Below are 20,501 nucleotides of genomic sequence, written 5' to 3' on the forward strand. Positions count from 1 at the left end.
AAGGCAAAATATCAAAATGAAAAAGCTGAGAGATTAATAGTCAAAATGCAAAAATACAGAAAGTTTTTTTTTTAATGAACATGTTTATTATATCAAATAACAAGATATTACAACGATTAACAAGAAAAATACCACAAATTGACATTTCTATTCAACAGCAAAAACGTTTTTAAATTACAGACAGAATTGGAAGACACTATTTTATGTGTATACATATATATAAATATAAAAAAAAATCCAAATATTCACTTTAATCTTCAACATGACATTTCTGATCCCACATTTTGTGCGTCTGACCCCAAACCACCAAAGATTAAGAAATCTTTTAATGTGTTTAATTTTCAAAATTACTATTTGGCACATTAACACGAGTGTGGAGAAGGAGCAAAGAAGTAAAGGGCCAAAAGGATGAGGTAGACCACCACTAGAGCCGTGCCTGCAGACAAGACAACGAGTGGATATAAGCAAGATATTTGACATAGGAAAAACTTTGACAAATGCACATATGAGAAAGTCCTTGATAACATCTGATTCGTGCAAAATTAATACTTACATTTCTGGTATTATATCCTGATATTGCTTACCTTGAAAGTAGTCACATTTCCCATCCATGAAGATGTAATTGACCACAATTACACTAAAGATGCTAGCCCAAAGATGAATATCGCTGAACACAAGCATAAAGCCAACATCCTGGGAGGAAAGAGGAAAAAAATAATATATATAGCTTGAAATGTCATAACTGGAATTATCACAAACAAAATAATAATCAATTTAACTTACATAGAATGCATTGAAGAGGATGAGCAGTGGAATCTGGATCATGCAGACCTGCACAGCAATGCAACTTCCCACTTCAAGGCTGCAAAGAGGGGACAAGGAAGGTTTAATATTTTGTGCATTTCAAGTACTCCAGATTAAAATTGAGCCCATCCAGGTGGGTTATAACACACGTGATAATATAACGGGACGATGTTATCAAACCTGAGACTGATATTGTTTTGCAGTGCAAAAAGAATCCCATTGACAATCTCAGGAAGCTCTGGCACCATGGCCAACACCGTGACCCCAATGAAGTACTGCAGCATAAGCAGATAAGCAGTTAACTTCAGTATTATAATATTTGGTCAGCTTTAATACAAGGTTTCCACTTCATTCTACATGCTACAGGTGTCTTGTTCAATAAAGTTTAGAGTTTTTCCTTTACATTTTCCTTATTAAAAAAAAAAAAAGCATAATAATGTATTGAAATACCTGGGAGATGGAGGAATGGGTCAGAAAGGGCTTAATGTTTTCAGTGCAGAGGTCAGCACAGCAAGCCATCAGCACTGTGGCAACAATCAGCACTCCAAGAGCCCTCCACCGGGACCAGTGGACAACATGGTGACCTGCTTGTAACATCCATACCATGAGCTCATTGACAGGTTTAACAATAAGTACTTATGACCTTAAACCGTTAGTGCCCTTTATTTCATTAACTTTTTAAAAAAAAAAAACAAAAAAACCAAAACAAAGAAAACCCCAAATCATTATCATTGCAAATATTAGATTGTAATCTGCTCTCTAGAGGAAAGGCTCTTTCAACCAAATAACATTTCCAGATCTACCCACAGATCATTCCACACAGTCAGTCCATAAGGACATCCAAATATGCATTTTATGAGGTATGATCTGCAATCTTGTTCCCCTCTAAAAGCCAGCTTGCTTATCACCTTTAGCTTGTGCTACATTTTAAATTAGCATCCAGACTTTGCTAAAACAAACAAAGATACAAACTTCTAATTTGCTAATTCTGATTACTGGTCTGCCATGAGAGTCAAATAAAGAATAATGAGTTAATGTTTAATGGCTTGAGGTGCCAAGATCTTGTTGGGCACACACACAATGACAGTTATATTTCATGATTTTTTATTTTAATGCATAAACGTTCAAAGAAAGGCTTTTTTTAAATTGCAGCTGTCATGACAGATTTCTTTTCTGATGTATTAATTATATATTTGAATCATACCACATTAGTAATAGTAATATCACTTTCTCACTGTCACTTAGTAGTATGCATGTGCACTACAAATGGGCCTTATGCTCGACACACACACTTGACACAGTGAGGCCATTGTTAGTTCATGGGAGATGTTAAACAGATAGTGAGACGACGACTCCTTATCAGGGATGTAAATCCTTAGGTGACGGCCAAGCAGAAAACAAGATCATAATTCTCTCTGTGAGGGAGAAGATTTTAAGGATGGGGCTGAAGGTATAGTGAGATGGGCCAACATGTAAGAGTTCTTTGTCTGCAATGTGTTTATTAACTCCTTCTCCAAAATGCTCACCAGTCTTGCTGGTTGCAGAACTGGTTGCAGTTTTATTTAAGATTTTCCATAACACAGCTGGTTTGCATTTCTTTTTCCCCTAGAAAACAATTTAATGCAATTCCCTTAATCTTCACAGGTTTTTACATGCAAAACTGCCTTATTGCAACACTGCACATGCTTGGTAATAAGGAATGCAATGAGCAATAAGCATTTTGCAATCATTTCACTTTCCTATTCCCCAAAAGATTAAACTGCATGCACAACACACCTGTTGCAACGTGGCCCATGGGCAATAATACTGGCATTAATACATGGTTTGGTGACAAGTAGATGGCCGGTGGTGATTTCACCAGTGGGGTTGGAGGTGCTGGTACCCTCTTGTGTGTACTGACCGTGTGCATGGCCCCCGTGACCATCGCTGATATGGATATCATAGATGTGGGAATGGGTCTTCAGTGTGAAGATGAGGCCAATTAGGTATGCAGCAGGCAGAAGGACAGAAATTGTGTACATAAGAGGCCTGCAAAAAAAGAAAAAAAATTATCACTCAAAACAATATCAAGCTGATCGTGTTGGAGAAGTGCTGTGCAATCAAGCATCAAGACTTACTCAATATCGGACAGAATTAAATGGGGCTCACTTTGACTCTGTTGTGAACACAAACAAGATAAGAATGAAAAATCAACAATAAAATAAGATGCAACATGTCGCCCTGGAAAAACCTAAAAGTTGAGTCTTTCCTTTGGACATTTTTAAGTGTACTTACTGAGCTGATCTATAACAAAATACCCTATAACTCTATACAAAAAGAAGAAGCAGCCACCCACCGTGTCATAGTGACAGTTTTTACAGACGAAGGACACAGTGGCATTGCCGGGAACATCGCTGCAACTTTCACACATCAGATTACCAAAGGTCTTTGAAAACAGGGTAGGTGCAAACACACCTAGGGACAATATTGCAGCATGGAAGGGGTTTGGACTCAGGTTTTGGAAGAATTTTGTTTCTCAGTTTGTTTTATGCACATCTGCCATCCTTACCTCCAATGGATATGAAGAGCAAAGCTGAGCTCACTCCAGCTGAACGGCTGTTAAATCGTTGCTCCTGGTGTTTAATACCCCCAATGATCATACATATACCCTGTGCAGTTAGAATTTTTATGCAATGAGTACAGCCATCTGCTTAAGACATCTAATTGCGAATATAACCAATGGGCACAATTCATCTGCTCTTACTGGTATGAACAGTATACATCCAAGAAGGGTGCCAGTTAACGCAGCTTTGACAACCTCTTCATAACATTTGGTGGCAGCATGATGTCCCTGAAGCAATGCCGTGATGTAGAATGTCAACTCTGTGATGGAGCCAAAAGTTGCGTTCACCACCGCTCCCACTGCGAAGTTACACTGTGCAGAAATGCTGCAGGAAGTATACACAGATATAATATATAATATATATACACAGATACAAAGCAAAAATATCACTTCAAAAATAAAATGAAAGAATTTTACCTGGCTATTCCCATGCCAATATAATAAGACAGGGGAATAATGGAAATCATGGCTGTAGCAAACTTTGTCTCAGCTCTGAAGTAATTGTTTTCTTTGTCAGCGTAACCAATGATCAAAGTGATAAATACCAACGGAAGCAGGTCTGCAGTGGGCATAGGTTTAAGGACAACAGACAGACAGTGGACAGACCAGCAGTAAAAATACTAGTGGCTATAGTAGAACATCTTTTCTGCACGTCTGCCCTGGCCTGAAAATTTATACAGTTACAGAAATCAGACAGCAGAAGGGTTATTATCATTATAGCTAAGCTATGAAGACGAAAGGCCTATATCATATCTTTCTGAGTAAATACAATTACAACATAGTTTAAAAAATTATTTTTCCTTCACAAGACTTTTAGTAAAGTTGACCTCTGGCCTTGACCTTGTGGTCACGGTCACCAAAACGTTTCCTACATTTTTAGCCAATACATCTGTGGTATCAATTCTACAATCCTTGGGTTATCGTGTTCACAAAGTTGAGTGTCACCAGACCGCTCAGCGATCATCCCCCAGGCCTTTCAGGCTGAGGATTAAAAACTGTAACTGAGCCCCTTACTTTATGTCTAACAACTTAAAAAGGATACTGAGGGCGAAAATGTTGATACCGTGGACTGTGTATTTGTAGTAATGCATATTGAAAGCTTGATAACAGCATAAGAGGACTCTGGTTCCACATGCCTGTGTCTGCAAGGGAGATCGTAGAATTTAAAAAAAAAAAAGATTCAGTAAACATGCATTAAAATTGATTAGCTCCAACATTAACAAGTTATACACAGCTCAGTTTTGCTGAACTGTTTTGATCATACTTTCACTTTGAGGCCATGTGAAAACTGAAAACTTTTTTTTTGTGATATGGTTCAATTGCTCTTTTAAAAAAGGAACAAAGTGTCACAGACAGCATTAAACACACGCTACCACATTTAAAGCTTGTGGGAAGTACAAAGGATCATGGCTAATAAGGCGGCTGTAAAAAGTAACAACACTGCGGTTGGTATTTTGAAAAGCATAACCATTGCGGTAATGGAGGGGGAAATCCTTCACGCATCCTCTGCCTTGATATCTACAACATCAATCTGTTTCAGTAAATAACCTTGTCCTTTTCCAGTGTGTGGATGTGAAGGTCCTCTGGTGCCATGAGAAGGACGCCGGTTAGTATACGAGCGTTGATTTTTGCTACTGGGATGGTGAAGACCAGCAACCAGGACAGCACACAGGCGAGGCAGTGCATGACAGCCAGGACAGGGTAACCAAGTAACAACCAAATGCAAGTGCTGACACGACACTGTGGAGGCAGATTAGGACTCATGGTCAGAAGCTTACATACACTCGTCATGCACGTGAAAGCCGTGGCAACTTTTTAAAATTCTAATCATTTCTTTGTTCTTTTTCCCTGAGGTTGAATTAAATGTAAACTTCTATAGAAATATTTCAGAACTGTGCACAGCACCACATAACTGAGGTCAGTATGATTTTCTTACCCAGTGCTTTGAAGTATTCTTTGGTGGCAGTTCTGGGACAGGGATCTGGATAGGTGGGGGTGAAGACACTAAGGATGCAGAGTCTTTGTTCACGACAAGGTCCTCACTGTCCATCTCATGAGGAATAACCTCACAGTTTGGAGGGTTCACAGAGAATCTATCAAGTACATTATCAACCTGAAAAAAAATTAATAAATTCTTATTAGAGGATTTTAACTGAATGCTGTCATTAAAACCTATTTATCCTATTAAAAATCCTGATTTTTAAACTTAAAATAGCAACTCTAGCGTCTACACAGTATCAAATTTAGTACACAAATTACATTAAAAGGCTTCATTACCTTCTCAATACACTTCCCAAATGGCCAAATAAAGTACCATGCCAATGTGACACAAACTTTTCCTAAAAGAAGAAACTCATTAGCATTATTTTCCAGATTTACAGAAAGCAAGAGTGCTGCAGTTTTTTAAAGACTACATACCATAAGCAGAAGCTGCCACTGTCAGAAACATGACAGCAGAAATGAGGATGTAGATTAACGCTATCCACCAACCAAATAAAAATACATAGCACACATTCCCAAAGGTTACCACTGAACCTGAGAGACAGAAATCACAAACGCAGGTTAGTTCTTTAGCGTAAGAAACACGAATTTGCATGTATGAGCGTGCTGGAGTTAAACAGAGTTCTAATATGAAAAAAAGGCAAAAGGAACCCAGGCGTTCTTGAGCCTTAACAATGCTAAGGTCAGAGTGCAGCTCTTTCATGATCTCCGATTGGTCTTCAATGGGCTTCTCCGTTACACTGGCCTTCCATTTTCTGAAACCAAACTGAAGAAATAAAGGGGTATTATTGTTAAAAAGAAAAACACCTGCAGCTTTGAGTGCGTGTATTACACTCACAGGTTCATAATCAGGGGTGTGGACTCAAAAAGAAAAAGCTTTAGTGTCATTCTGGAGATATTCCGAGTTTTTGTTTTACATGTAGCCATTTTTAAACACAGCTTTACCACAGTTTAGAAATAATGTGAGGGACCAGTTTCGACGGGACTAGAAATGAGCATATCAGAGGGACAGCTCAGGTTGATTGGTTTGGTGACAACGTTAGAGGCAATCTGCACATGTGCCGGGAAGTGGACAAAGTATATTAAATATGGAGCTGCCATGCAGGGGGGAGAAAAAAAAGGAGGATGACCACATACAAAGCTCATGAATTTGGTGAAAGACATGTAGAGGGTTGGTGTGACAGAGGTGGCTACAAGAAGCAAGAAGCAGAAGAAGAAAGAAAAGACAAAGAAGTGAAACTGAAAAAAGTACATAAATGTTTACAGCTTTATCGTAATAAGCAACCACTAATGTCAGGCACATCATGCTAACACTGAACATATATTTGCTATTCTTGTGGGAACATTCCTACCAGCGTAAAAATTAGCCCACTAATCCTCAATCATAAAGTAAAAGCATCTTCTGTAAGGAAAAACTAGCAGACCGTAAATTGCTGTTAACATCTGTATTAAGTGGAGTACGTTTTTTTGTGCAACACAGTAACAGAAGAAATGCCAGGACAACAGAAGAGCTGTTTCAGGCGGTTTAGCAGCGTTTTCCATCCGAGTGAGTAAAACCCCCTTAAGCCTGCATGGATAACAGACTACAGGAGAAGAAAAAGCCCCAAAACACAACCCCATGTTTTTCTGCGTCACTTCTGATACCTCAAACGGCTATCACAGAACCACTAAAGTTTATGGTTACTAGAAATGAAAGATTCTGTGTGATTACATTTCTAAATTCTTGCCCTAGACTCATATTAAATTTACTGCGAAAATCCCTTCAAGTCCCTTTTCTTTCCTTTATGAATAAAAAGTGAGAAATTAGATGCCGTAGTATGTAGTAATTGTTTAGCACGTAACCACTGCCCTGATTGAGTGGTTTCCTACCTTGTAGTTGTTGGCCTCCCTGTGTGCCTCCACTTCATTGTCAACTCTGATTGTAGTCCTTGTGGTGCATTCATGCCATCCATCTTCTCCATTGCGTGGTGGAGAAGACCGGGCTGAGGTGACATGCCCCCCTGTGCAGATTAAAAAAACAAAACCAAAACAACTTTTCTACCCTGTTCTAATTTAAACCTCTCTATATTTTAACATTTCACATGTCCATATACACAGAATCTTATAATGCTTTAGCCATGTTGGGAAAGGTAGTCTTGATCATCCAGAACCAGCCAACTAGAGTTATTAAATCCAGTCAGGTATCTGCTACTTTATTCTAGTTTCAGCTAATGTCATATTCACCTCTATGGACACCAAAAAAACATTTTGGGGTGTAGTGGCAGAAGTGGTGTCCAGAAGCATCTGGGGAGGGTGTATCTGCAGGGCCTGTCTCGAGATGATGGGCCCCAACACAGAGCCTATCAGTTAGGGAGAGTTGCCGTGGATATCGATGCTGTTCTTGATGGACACAGGTCTCTAAATATGGAAACATTATAAAGAGCGTGAAGTATGGTTTTCAGAAGAGAACAGCGTATCAGTTCCATTCATAGTGTGTTAGCTGACCGACATGCTTCCATGAAAATGTGTGTGACAAACACAAACCTCCTGAGAGTCATACAGAGTCCATACAAAACCCATGCTCTCAACAGCAATCAGTCAAGACTGATTATCAGTGCATTGCAATGCAGCGCTAAGAATCCTGCTGGGCTTTCAAATTAAAAAAGGAATGCATACTGGTTATGGTTCATGAAAAGCAGTTGATTTAATGGTTGGCAGCCAGTGGAAGGCAAAGATTAAAATGAAAAGAAATTACTGCAAGAAGAAAACAGCAGCAAGTATGTGATTTTTTCATTAAATCAAAACAGAAAAAAATAGGTTAAACGGAGTTAAAGTGAGCAGTTGTTGCCTCTAGGAACGTTACTAAACACCATCCCAAGGAAGCACCATATGACCTACATACATACATACAATACAACTGTGACCATCAGGCTATCCTCCACAACGCTATCTGTTTAAACATTAAGGTTTAACAACAGCAACAACGTCGTTTTCAATAGAATTATGACCACAAAAATACAAATTGAAATTAGTTTTAACTTTTGTTTTTAACCGAAAGCGACTTTAAAGAGCACGTGGAACGCAAACTTGACAAAATACTCAAAACGTCATTTTTTTAAAAGTCTACATGAAAGGATCTGCGCAGGTGTGGAGGAGCACACGCTGAATAGTTTGGTCTCACCTGACGATGAATCAGCCTCGGATATTCTTGGTAAGTTTTCCACATCACCCGGTAAAAGTAAACAGTTTTTGTGGGACATTTTGGGTTGTTGTTGTTTTTTGGGTTTTTTTGGTATGACACTTTATTCTCCGAGCGTTGCTCCTATCCTGTAATCCTCTGGACTTGACTTCCCTCCCTCTTTATTCTGTGCAGTCCGAGCTGCTATTGGCATTAGCAGTCAACCATTAGGACGAGGTGAAGTGGGCGGTGGGGGAAGCGGACGGGAAACAGCAAGAGTATTATATTTTCTGATATATAAATACAGACACAGCGCCTAACTTTATTTTATTTTTTCAACTTCACTTTTCTTAATATTATTTTTATACGGATATTATTATGGGTTTTTTTCTTCTCCAAATCTCATAAAACCAAAACTGTACTTATGTTAGTGCCCCCATTGGATCTATATAATATATCATATATGGTCATATAATAATAATATATAATATAAGTTATATATTTAATTACTTTTTTATCACTTACCTCGCTTTTTAATTTTATGTATAAAATTTAAGTTATTTCTTATGGCATTTTTGTAAGTTACTTTGATTCCTACTAGTGTTTACGTTGATTGTTATGTCCATTTTATTCATAGCCTGCGGTAAATTTCAAGAACAGAAGCTGACCCAAAAGGCACATTTCCATTCCAGCTCTTCAAAAAAAAACACAGTTTCAAAATATATTTAAACCTGAAAGGTGTGTTTTGGTTTTGTTGTCTTAGCTAATTATTGTGGAAAGAAAATATCACAGTGATTTAAGAGTCATTCAGGTGTGTTCATCATTTCCAAATAAATTATGATTCATCTCATAAATCATGAAAGACTGTCCTACCCTCCAGCTTCCTTTAGGGGTTAAAAGTATCAGGATCGGTATTGGTATAGGGAATGCAGGCCCTGTATTTATTTGGTTTCAGACTGATACCAAAATTTGCAGTATTGCACATCATTAGTGCAAGCTGCATGCTGCAAGTACACGCTGCGGTCAAAAGTACTGGGCCACACTGTGGCGCAGTTTTTCCAGGGGTTGGCCTGGCGACTTTAATATGACTAAAGTTAAATCCTAATTCTTTTCTTAACAGGACATTTTAGACAGTTCTGTACTTCATACATTGTGGGGACATTTGGGTCCTCTTCTGTCCCAGCATGACTGTTCCTCAGTCCATAAAGGCATGGTTGGATGAGTTTGTTGTAGAAAAACTTGACCTCCTTCCTTGCAACCACTTTGGAATGAAGTAGAACAGAGAATGGGCTAAAATTTTACACCTACACACTGCCCAAAAATTTGTAGAAAACCTGGAAGAGTAAAAATTATTGTAGCTGCAAACGTGGAACGATTTGGAATGGGATGTCATAAAAGTTCCTGTCCTCGAGTCGTAGCGGAGATTACAACTGTTACAAAAGGCAAAACACGAAGAAAAAAAATGCACATATCTGTTTCACTTTTCACTAAAATTTTATTTACATATAAAAACAAAACAAAAGAAAATACAGCTGCACAGTAAAAGTGACAGTATTCTTATACTCAGTTTGGAGACTAAACACACAAAGCGCCACAGTTAATCTTCAGACAGCTTACAAAAAAACAGAAATTATTACTTTTCAAAAGTAATCCTCATTTCTATTTTTTTTTAACACAAACTTTTTAGGTGGACATCAGCTTTTTTTTTGTTATTGAATTCATAGTGTGGCAGTGTGGCAACTACTAATAACATAAATAATTCTCATACACTTCTATGTAACAAAATTTATCTGTGTTGACTAAGTAGCGATTTAACACAGTTTACTTCAGCATCATTTATCCACAGTAAGTGTAAACACACGTGACGATAGTAGGTGATCATTTGGTTACAGCACGAGTACAGCGGCAGATTTTTTTTCTTTTATAGAGCAGTTGACTCTTCCCTTTTGTTCAACATCATGCAAGCAGAAGAATCGAGTGATTTGTACATTGGAAATATAACAGATTGAGAAATCTATGAGCAGCTAATACAGTACACACAGAAAGAGAGAGAGAGATGGAAAATTCTGCACTTTTTATTTTCAGATCTGAATAAGCTCCTTGTGGAGCATTATCAAATTTTTTTTAACTGAACTGAGGAGGATGCAGTTTTGACTTAATATTTACAACAGAATAAGAAAAAGTAGAAATACAGCTGCAAAAAAATGTAGAAGAAAAGTTGAAATGTACAAGTAAAAGAGAGCCATTCATTTCAGTCCAATGCAGCAAAACTGTAAAGTAAGTTTTCCTCCAATCAAAGCAGAAAGTGTAGAATTATTGCACCAGGCAACAGAGTGTGTACATATAACTACACAGTTACAGTAGCTTATTTAATAAAAGAAAAAAAAGGCTTTACTATTTAAGGCATCAAAAATGAAGTGTAAAAGAAGCTATGAGTTATCGTATGTGGATCTAATTTCATTTTAGTCCCAGTGTGTATTAGAAATTCTTCAGGAAGTGCGAACATTTAGCATTTAGCAATTATTAGTATTTATAGGGTGAGGGGGCGTGTGGGTAATGGTTAGTACCCCAACTGTACATAAGAACAAACAATTAATAGATATATAGTAGCTTGAAGATAGAGCAAAACATTAAAATATAATACAAGAGAAGACTTGCGATAAACAGCATTATGCAGCTTCTGCTGCCCTAGGAGTGATGAAATACTCGTGACATAAGACGTCAATAAAAAATATTAAATATAGCAACAACAATAAAAAGGCATTTTAAAATAGTCTTCTAGAATTGGTGAAATCTTTTTAAAGAAGTCATTCATTGATAATCCCAGGAAAAGTAAACCTGGTTAATTCATCCTTGACTGGCACCGATCGGAGCGTCGGGTCCCACCGTAACACACAGAGCTTGAAGTTGTAACCAGCAGGTTGGAGCTGATGCAGGCGGACGAATGAGTCGGTGCTTCAGGATAAAGACATCTGGGTTTCTGTATTGTTTCAAGCCATGTACGGTTTTAGCTGCCTTATTTGACTTATCATCCTGGAGTTGCTTTTAAAATGTTACTGGACACAAATAAAATATAAAAATAATTTCTTATACACAACACTTTTTATTCTATTTTATCCCTTTGCGTTTTTTTAAGAAAAAAAAAATGACCAGCTTTGTTCCATCTTAACGTCCAGGCATTGGGATTTTGCTGCACTTTAGTAAGAATTTGCGAAAGTATCCAGCACTTTTTTTTTACCTTGCTATGTACGTACACCTTAAAACAGTCTATTTCAGCTATGATTTTAGAAGTCAGAGTCAGCGTCCATAAGCTCCGCCTCCATTAAATTGGTCCTGGAGTGGATGGGTCCGTAACCAGCCCTCCGGCCTGCTGGTACCCGAGCCACGTGGGCCATTCTTTCTGATATTCCATCAGTGATATCCATATTTCCAGGGTAGCGTGAAGACGCACTAGGCTGCCAATTGGAGGGAGGGTAACGCGGACCAAGACCCAGATCCTCTGGACGATCTCTGAAGGTCAGGGGGTCAGACAGCATGCTGTGGCCATAGCCATTCTGGCTGGTCTGGTACTGCAGGTAGGGACACTTCTCCTCGCATGACAGACGGCGCGAAGGTTGGAAGTCTGGGTAAGACCCAGGCAGAACTTCCTCCTCAATCTTCTGTTGTTGTCTCTGCTGTTCCTGCAGATTGGCAACCAGGCTTGGATGAGGAGGCAGTTTGGGCAGACGGGGCACTGAGCTGCGACCAAACTCACGCTGGCGATAAACCTGGTGGTCCACCATCTCCTCAACCGGACGCACCTCCTTCTTCCTCTTCTTCTTCTTCTTTTTCCTCTTTATCATTTCTGGTGAAATTTCGGCCTCCACCATCCACAGGCGGTTCCTCTCCTCTGGAGGGGGCACTGTGACAAAATAATAGAAAGTAAAGATTATGATTTTTTTTTTTTTAAACCCAAGGTCTAGAACATCTGATCTGAAATTTATATTCAAGGGAGTTGGTGTAAAGCCAGAATCATGGTCTCCGGAGCTCACCTGGTGTACCAGTGGGAGTAACAGAAATGTCCTGTGGGAGGATGGCACCTCGCCTGGCCACCATCTTTGTCACATGCTGTGCCCAAGCTGATGACATGTCATTTGATGGCTCGTTTAGGTCAAAATTGATTCCGGCTATGAAAAAGAAGAAAAAAATTAACCCTAACTAACCCTAACCCCATTTACTGGTCAATACAATGACATCTCTGCACTCAGATGTATTTATCTGAATTAGCTCAATGATATACTCACCCACTGGTCCTTCGTGGGACACGGTGTGCATGCTGAAGGACAGCTCTTTCTCTGGATCTTTGTGGAGCTCCTTCCTCATCGCGAATGCCTTGGCGATCATCTTGCTTTTCTTTATCCTCTTCGGTTCATTATCGCTACGGCCGATGATCCTGGCAAAGTAGAATGACGGATGGCTACATTAATTTTTCTGACAACAAAAATTCAGTCCTGATCCACTGATAGCAAGAGATTGAGACCTAATGTTTTGCAATCCAACAGCTGCCATTTGACCTTAGATAAAATGCTAAAATCATCAATCAAGCTCTGTCATGGAAAAATACAGAGTAAGAAAGCCTTGGCCTCGACTGAAAATGCAAACCCCCCAAAAAGTCAACAGTGCAAACTGAAATGCATGCACTGGGGGTACACAACAGGACTAAATGCATGTGCGTGTCTTCATACTTTGAAGTGATGGGGATACAATCCAAACTTTTCAGTTATTTTGGACAAAGAGCAGGCATTTAACACACCGCTATCACTGTACATATTAATATGGACAGGCGTGTAACAATGATTTTAAAAACAGACTGTTGCTAATTTTTTTTAAAAGAACATTAAAAAAGGGCAAATAATCATCCTAACCTACAGTATCTCTTCACTGCTATAGCCATAACACCAGATACGTGTTTGCAGAAGTTTGTGTTAACTTGCTCACTTGCACCAGGTGCGTTTCCAGATGAGGATGGTGGCTTTGGTCCAGACCCAGGTGCTCATGGCGATACCCGTCCCAAACATGGAAAACAGGTTAATTTTCTCCACCATCAGACTGGGGCGGTTCTTAATGGTGCATTCTGGGATGGGCTTGTTTGTCTGAGAGGCGATTGTCACGTTGGCCTCACACCTGTTGAAAATACGACAGAGACGATTAGTCTGTGTCTCCAACAGTGCCCACAGTGTGTGCCTCCCACACCTTCTAGCTAGTCATATGACTGAGGTGCATTCAAATGCTGGATCTGGTTAATAAGAAGGTCTTTTACATGTTCGGGTGGGGAGAGAGTGGTTTACATTTTTGAGGCAAAATTCATTCCAGTCCAGCCAGTGTCAACACGGTGGGGAAAGAGGGCTGCATTCACTGCTTCATGCTGAGTGGTTAGATGGCGGTTTGGAGTGTGCATCAGGTTGTGGATATCTGTGTGTGACTGGATGCGGAGGGTGAAACTGAGAAGTGCTGAGGTATAAAGCAGCTTTTGAAGCAAGCAGGTGTAAACTTTAACACCTTAGGACTTGAACTGCTGCAAAACTGTAAGGTAAAACTTCCTTCAGTCCAGACAAGGATTCGAATGACTCCATACTGATCGCTACCACTGACCATTTTAGTTCCACCTAATCAAAACTTTGGTGCATAATGAGTGTATAAATAAAAGATTAATAGCATAAAAACTAATGTTATTTTACCTTTTCTAAAATTTTTAAACAACAACTAAATGTCAATGCAACAGAAATGAACTAATGCATGATATTAACATGCTTTGGTTAATTAGTTCTCACAGGTAGCTGCACATTGGCCTAATCAGCAAGAGATCAGCTGGTTAAATCCTAAAAGGAGAGCCAAAATCTCAGGCCTCAGACTGCTCAGTGTATGATGTCACTGAGAAGGGGTATCCTTAATATGGTCACCCCGATCACCTTCCATTCAACCATCTGTTTACAAGGGGTAGCCAATGAAAAGAAAGTTGCCTTAAAGGGAGAGGAGCAGGTCTCCATGAGGGTCTGCAAACGTTAAATACTGTGAGTGGAGCCAATATTAGTGGACCAATATTAGCTATTTGCCAATATATTGGGACTGGGATTTTTAATGGCCGATACATTTTTTGTGGTATAAAACATATGGAAGAAACCGCCTTTAAGCATGTAACAAGTGTTGCTTAGTTTGTCCACCAGAGGGAACTCTGCAACCTCCCTATTGACAACACATTTTCGGGAAGAACACACAGCACAATAACCAGCTGATCCAAGTAGACTCAGGCAGGGTGTAAACAAGTAATCAACGACTGGTAACGATAAAGGAAGAGTACTTTTAAACTGCATTATCATATTATGTTAGGACTCATAAATAACAACAAATAACAAATATTGGGGGAAACTATTTATGTGTTTTGTGTTTGAAAGAAAAAAAAAATCAGCCAATATATGGAATGTTTAAATCACCAAATATTGGTCTTAAAAATCGGTCAGGCTATAGTGACAATTTATCCAAAGGTACTCTAATAGATTCCAATTATAAATATATGGAGATAGAAATTAGCATAATAGGTTTACTTTAAATTAATGTGACATATTTGGAAAAATTCAGGTATTTATTTATTTATTTTTTAGGAGATATGCATCCTGGGCCTGGCATTGTGGTCCCTTTAAGGTGGAAAGGGTAATATGCTGTGCAATAGCAGTGGTGACTTTGTTAGTGTGAGGAGTAAAAACACATAAAATTATATGTTTTCCGTCTAAAAGAAAACACAACTTACAGCACATAATCCCTGAAGCTTCTTTCCCACTCAGCTTGGTTGAAGAAGTCATAAAAGTGGCAGCCAAAGGTTATAAAGACAAAACCAAAGGCAAGGAATCCAAATATTCCTGTATCGTAAAGAAACACAAGGACAACAAATTATATGTAAGGTATTAGTCGCTTTGCTCCTTGTATACATCATACAGAATAAGAAACCTTAATGCATTATTACATCGGCGTAACTTTGTGCTGAACATGAGGAGGGGGGGTCAAATGGCAGATGATTAAACATGTAACTATTTTTCTGGTAATAACTGAAATAGTACAGAAAAGTAAAGAAGTAAAGAAAATCAACAGCCTATTTGTGCAAGATAATTCATAATTTTATTGGGGGGGGGGGTATATTGGTTGGGTCTGATTACTTGGGGGGGGGGGGGGGGGGGTCATAACCCCCCAGGAAATTACGCCCCTGCATTATTAAAATGCCTGATTTCTATGATGAACAAGCAGTTAAGCCCAGGTTTCAACTCTCAGGATGGTTTCTCTCTGATATTGATCAGGCGAGAGTAGAGAACTTACCAAGTCGCAGCATAGTCTCATTGATTTTGCTCGCTGCTTTCTCACTCAAGAGACCGGGGTGATTACTTTTGATGGAAAATAATGTCATAACACCTAGAAACAGAGAAATGTTTTAATTAAGTCTTTGCAAAGATTAAAGAGTAACTTTTATGACAGTTTGTGTCTCTTTTTAGCTCTTTGAGCTCAAAACATGACAAACCAGTTCTTCGGAACTCACCGCGAATGAGGAAGTAGCCACCAACAACAAGCACCACTCCAATGGGTGCAAGCACAAAGCCAGCGCGATACCTGTAGTTCTTGTAGCCCACAAAACAGATCCCGCTCACAGAGTCTCCGTCAACCTTTAGACAACCAGGCATAGACAAAAGGAATCATAAAACTGACCAACCTCAGTTGTAAAACATTTTAAAATCTCAAAGAATGAGGAATTTTAGTGAAAAGCCTCATACACACCTCAGCGATTGCTAGGATGGCCACAGTGAGGACAAAGGGGATGGACCAGGTGACCATGTGGAAGTAAGAGGTTCTACCAGACAGTGGCTGGTGAGTAGTGCCCAGAGCTTTGAAGGATGTGTGCCAGGCATATGTCAGCATGACAAACCAAATCACACCTGACATCAGGGAGTAGTAGACGATGATGAAGATGGTGACACATGACAGCGTTTCCGAAGACCTGAAAAGAGCAAGATTAGAGAATTTCTGTGATTTTTTTTTTCTTTTTCTTTTCTTTTTTTTGGGGGGGGGGGGGCATGCGGAGGGGGAAAAAATCACATGAAATCGTATCATATTTAACGCTGAGATCGAGGTTTTGCACTCACGAGGGCTCCCCGAGTCGCATCGTGTTGTCGCTCTTGCATACAATCTCTTCACGTGCGCCATCCAGAAATTGGGCCAGCCAGCCGATGCTGCCCACAAAGAAACAGGCGTTGATGTAGAAGAGAATGACAGCTGGGTAGCGGTTGGAGTTTTTCCAGTCTGCAAGAAATGTGGCCTGAAAAATAAAGAGAAATAATTAACAAAGCGAGAATGTGGCTTAAGTTAAATGTGACCCAATCCCCCCCAAAAATGAATACCGTTATAGTTTGTCTCACCAGGGTAAAGAAAGTGCAGAGGAGGGTGATGGTTCCAAAGTAAGCGATGTAGGCGTGCATGTCATTGTGCTCCTCTTCAGTGAACAGAGGATTGTCACACTGGATACCACAGCCCTCCACGTCCTTGTACCAGCTCGACTGAATGTCCGTCTTCACCAGAGGAGCTTCACACTGGCCCGATGTGTTGAACTTCAGCTTTTGCACCTCATTCTGCAAACAGAGGATATAATGGGTAGTCTTACAGCTGCCTAACAGTTTGAAATCATTGCTGTTTACTGGACCCTGACCTCTGAGCCCGGACTTTTAAAAAAAGTCTCACATGACATTACATGACAATTGAACATACCGAACAGCCCACAGGGAATTTGTCACATTTGAGAAAGCTGGGCCAGCCTCGCTCCCGATCCACGATGCTACATGGACTACGTGTAGTCAGACAGAGGCTCTGGCTGGGCAGTTCAACTCGGCCGTTTTCGCATTTGGGCATGTAGACGGCGCAGAGCAGAGGCTGGATGACCGACCAACAGCGAGGGGCATTCCGCAAACCTAGGACACAAAAACAAAACTGAAACTTCCTGTGGCATTTAACTTAGAGATGATAGATTCACCACAAGAATGACAATGATCCCATGAGTAGTTAGATTTATGAGACCAGTGATGATGACAGTGATGATCGTTATACACTTCCTATCAATTTCCAAGAGCCGGAGGTGGAGATGTACATATTAAGAGAAGTTATGCAAAAAGGGAAAAAGAAATTATTCACTTTGAATATGACTGACTGAATCTGATTCTTTTAATTTGCATGTTCTATTTGTACAATAGCAATTAATCGAGTAATCCACAACTCAGTCAGTGGAAAACAGAGAAGGTGGGCCTGTACAATATGAGAAAAATCTACAATGTTCAATGTTTTGTTCAATATTGCAATGACAACATATGATGAATAAACAAATATTGAGGCGTCCATATTACATTTATTCTCCAGATATGTGAAGGGATAAGGTGCTAAGGAAGCAGCATTAAGTTGGTGGTGTTTTCTCATTTTGTAGTAAGATTGTTGCTACTGTTGAGCTCTTTTCATTTTTCATTGAACAGAACATTAAACATAAGATTTTTTTTGTATTTATTGCGTTTCAGACAGTCTTTTACTGTGTGTTTATGGCCAATTCACAAGTTCCTTAAGTTGCACAAATGATGCAGTGCCAGTTTCGCTGGCAGGCAACTGCAAGTGACAAATAACGGCTCAATTCAATTCAATTCAAATTCCAGCAGGTAGTTAACTGCATACTTTTCTTGACTGTTGCTCAGACATAAATAAATGAATATATAAAATAAATAAAACACATATGGACAAAAAAATGACATAAAAATCATTTTGTGTGACTGAAAATGAAAACTACCACATTCCCTCCCATATAAAATGTATATGTTTTAAATGTGTTTTATAAGAGATATATGCTTCATATCAAAATAGCCCCTTTCACAGTTTTCAAAATAGAATTATTAATGGAACATATTAACAGTAACTGAACACCCTGTGTATACTGTATACAGTATACATAATTGTTATAATTATGTTGCATCAAGTCATAGAGGTCTTACAGGTCTTATGGCTAAAATTGTTTCTGATTATTGTAGATTTGAGGTTTGGCAGTCTGACAAAGTGAGATTTCGTGACGTCAATTATAGGTCAGTTTATAGTCTAGATGATAAAAACTTGGGATTAAAAATTTACAAATTAAAAAAGTTTATTTTTCCATCCGTGTAACACTTATGTACGGGCATGGTTACAGACTTCACCTTATAATACTTGCAATTTTTTTTATTATTGTTTACAAGAATGATTTTCTAAATTAGTAAAAATCGAGACAAATGATACTCTTTAAGATCTGTGAGGCTGGCCTGGTACTGACAGGTCATTAGTGAGAGTTTATGAAGGTCAAAGTCTTCTTGCGGAATATCTAAAAACCCTTTTATCAGCCGGTCTTCATTTGTTTCCGCTCTTAACACCTTTGAATGATTGTCCTTTGTTACCTTTAATGGATTTTAACCCCTCTTTTCCTCTCGAGGATCTTTTCCATTACTTAAACCTCCTGAGTACTTGTGAATTGTCACAGCAGGCCATTATCATGCATTTAACATCTTATCTCAATAGAACAATACAAAGTAAATACTGATAAATACGGTATATTGACTGAAAAACAGCCAATTTTCAGAGTTTCGGCTTATTAAAAAGCTAAATGAGTTAATTGTTACTACAAAAAAAAGAAAAAGAAAAAAGCATTTTCTTAATTATTTACATGCGGTATCAAGAAACTGACTTCTCTGACATAAAAGACAAACGTACTAAAGTAGCAAATATGAATTATGATTTTCAAATCATACCGGACCACATGGTCAACTTCTCAAAAGCCTCTTCTTGGGTGCTGGAGTCCTCCGCCAGGATCAGAGAAGTGTGACTGTATGGTAAAGGCGATCCCAAACACGTGTTATATTTAAGCACCTCGCAAGTTGTGGTTTTCTTGCAGGTATCCTCAAATATCGTCCCGTTTGGAGAGAGCACTGCCCCGCAGCCAGAAAGCCAGGCAGCCCAGATGCAAAGCATCCCGTAAAATCCAACAATGGAGCTCCAACTCTTGGAAGACATCTTGGAAGGGGGGGGGGAGATTCAACTGCGCAAAAAAGGGAGAAAAAAATCACTTTGTTTTCTTGTGCTTCAGCAAACTAATGTACAGAAAGACCAAGATGGGTTGCTCTGTTCTTTAGATTTAGGATAGGTTTCCAAAAGCGGCATGGTAAATTAAAAAAAACTAACTTTAAAGTTTTCCCGAAGTCCTTCCAAACTGTTTCATTCTGCACTTCTCATCCGATCCCTTTTGGCTTTTCCCGAATTCCTTCATTATCCAAAATCTAACCGCCGCGCAAAATGTCCTCATGTGTTGAAAACGCGGATGGTGATCTTAGAGCGGTAATAAAGTATCCATTTGTGTCGTTTAAGCTGGATAGGAAAGTTGCAGATTCTTCTTCCCTCCCCCAACTTCCAAAAAAACTTGCCATGAAAAAGTCTGGATCTCTGTAATAGGATCTCCAGCTCACATGCGCCACCCCTTCTCCAAAACCCCCCTCTTTTTTTATAGTGGCAGAAAAATAAGGTGATAAATTATCCTATATCTCTGTATGAGTTTGAAGAAGTGTTTCTCTCCGGGTGAAGTGTCTGATGAGAGGTTTTTGTTAAGTCCCTGTGAGCTGCACTCACTGTCTGCTGGTTGTTGGGGTTTTTTTTTTTGTATCTCTGGTATGCACATGGTGGGGGAAAGCCAGGGCAACAAAACCTCCCTTCCCATCCCCCTCTGCAAGTAGAAGAATGTGCCTTATGGCAGACCTTCTCAGAGTTTCTCATCTCGAGGACCACCACCCCAAAACAGCACCGACTCTCCGGTCTGACAGGTTAACTCTCATGTGAGAAGGGTTTTGTAATTTATTCTTATTGACAATGTGA

At 39.3% G+C, this 20,501-nt stretch overlaps 2 protein-coding genes across 2 annotated transcripts; both read right to left on the minus strand.

The window, feature by feature from the left end:
• Positions 1–95: 95 nt before the first annotated feature.
• cax1 (cation/H+ exchanger protein 1) lies at positions 96–8,812 on the minus strand. Its single transcript, XM_086268710.1, has 20 exons — positions 8,568–8,812; positions 7,631–7,804; positions 7,277–7,407; positions 6,059–6,173; positions 5,825–5,941; positions 5,684–5,745; positions 5,343–5,519; positions 4,955–5,146; positions 4,449–4,548; positions 3,824–3,965; positions 3,548–3,731; positions 3,353–3,452; positions 3,140–3,258; positions 2,922–2,959; positions 2,705–2,832; positions 1,255–1,388; positions 985–1,079; positions 784–862; positions 585–693; positions 96–436 (listed from the first exon to the last, which is right to left on the minus strand). The coding sequence occupies exons 1-20, from the start codon at positions 8,644–8,646 to the stop codon at positions 363–365; spliced, it is 2,349 nt and encodes a 782-aa protein (XP_086124836.1). The 5' UTR covers positions 8,647–8,812; the 3' UTR covers positions 96–362.
• Positions 8,813–9,955: 1,143 nt separating this feature from the next.
• Positions 9,956–20,269, minus strand: smo (smoothened, frizzled class receptor). Its single transcript, XM_086269411.1, has 12 exons — positions 19,388–20,269; positions 17,346–17,545; positions 17,000–17,209; positions 16,727–16,899; positions 16,362–16,581; positions 16,126–16,249; positions 15,909–16,001; positions 15,349–15,457; positions 13,542–13,727; positions 12,848–12,996; positions 12,596–12,730; positions 9,956–12,465 (listed from the first exon to the last, which is right to left on the minus strand). Exons 1-12 carry the CDS (start codon positions 19,647–19,649, stop codon positions 11,849–11,851), a joined length of 2,478 nt encoding a protein of 825 aa, XP_086125537.1. The 5' UTR covers positions 19,650–20,269; the 3' UTR covers positions 9,956–11,848.
• Positions 20,270–20,501: the final 232 nt, after the last annotated feature.

The sequence above is a fragment of the Aulonocara sp. 'chitande type north' Nkhata Bay genome, linkage group LG17 (assembly GCF_057382095.1).
Source record: "Aulonocara sp. 'chitande type north' Nkhata Bay isolate Kocher_YH1m ecotype deep benthic linkage group LG17, A_spYH_male_GT1.1, whole genome shotgun sequence".
NCBI lineage: Eukaryota > Metazoa > Chordata > Actinopteri > Cichliformes > Cichlidae > Aulonocara > Aulonocara sp. 'chitande type north' Nkhata Bay.

What these genes read in the sequence shown, in the direction of transcription:
- smo (XM_086269411.1), bottom strand. Translation starts at nt 19,649, where the DNA reads ATGTCTTCCAAGAGTTGGAGCTCCATTGTTGGATTTTACGGGATGCTT. An exon ending in CCATCCTAGCAATCGCTGAG is followed by an intron (nt 16,250 to 16,361) that starts GTGTGTATGAGG and finishes GGTTGTCTAAAG; the next exon opens with GTTGACGGAGACTCTGTGAG. An exon ending in TGAGACTATGCTGCGACTTG is followed by an intron (nt 15,458 to 15,908) that starts GTAAGTTCTCTA and finishes TTTACGATACAG; the next exon opens with GAATATTTGGATTCCTTGCC.
- cax1 (XM_086268710.1), bottom strand. Translation starts at nt 8,646, where the DNA reads ATGTCCCACAAAAACTGTTTACTTTTACCGGGTGATGTGGAAAACTTA. An exon ending in TTAATTCTGTCCGATATTGA is followed by an intron (nt 2,833 to 2,921) that starts GTAAGTCTTGAT and finishes CTTTTTTTGCAG; the next exon opens with GCCTCTTATGTACACAATTT. An exon ending in TCCTCTTCAATGCATTCTAT is followed by an intron (nt 694 to 783) that starts GTAAGTTAAATT and finishes CTTTCCTCCCAG; the next exon opens with GATGTTGGCTTTATGCTTGT.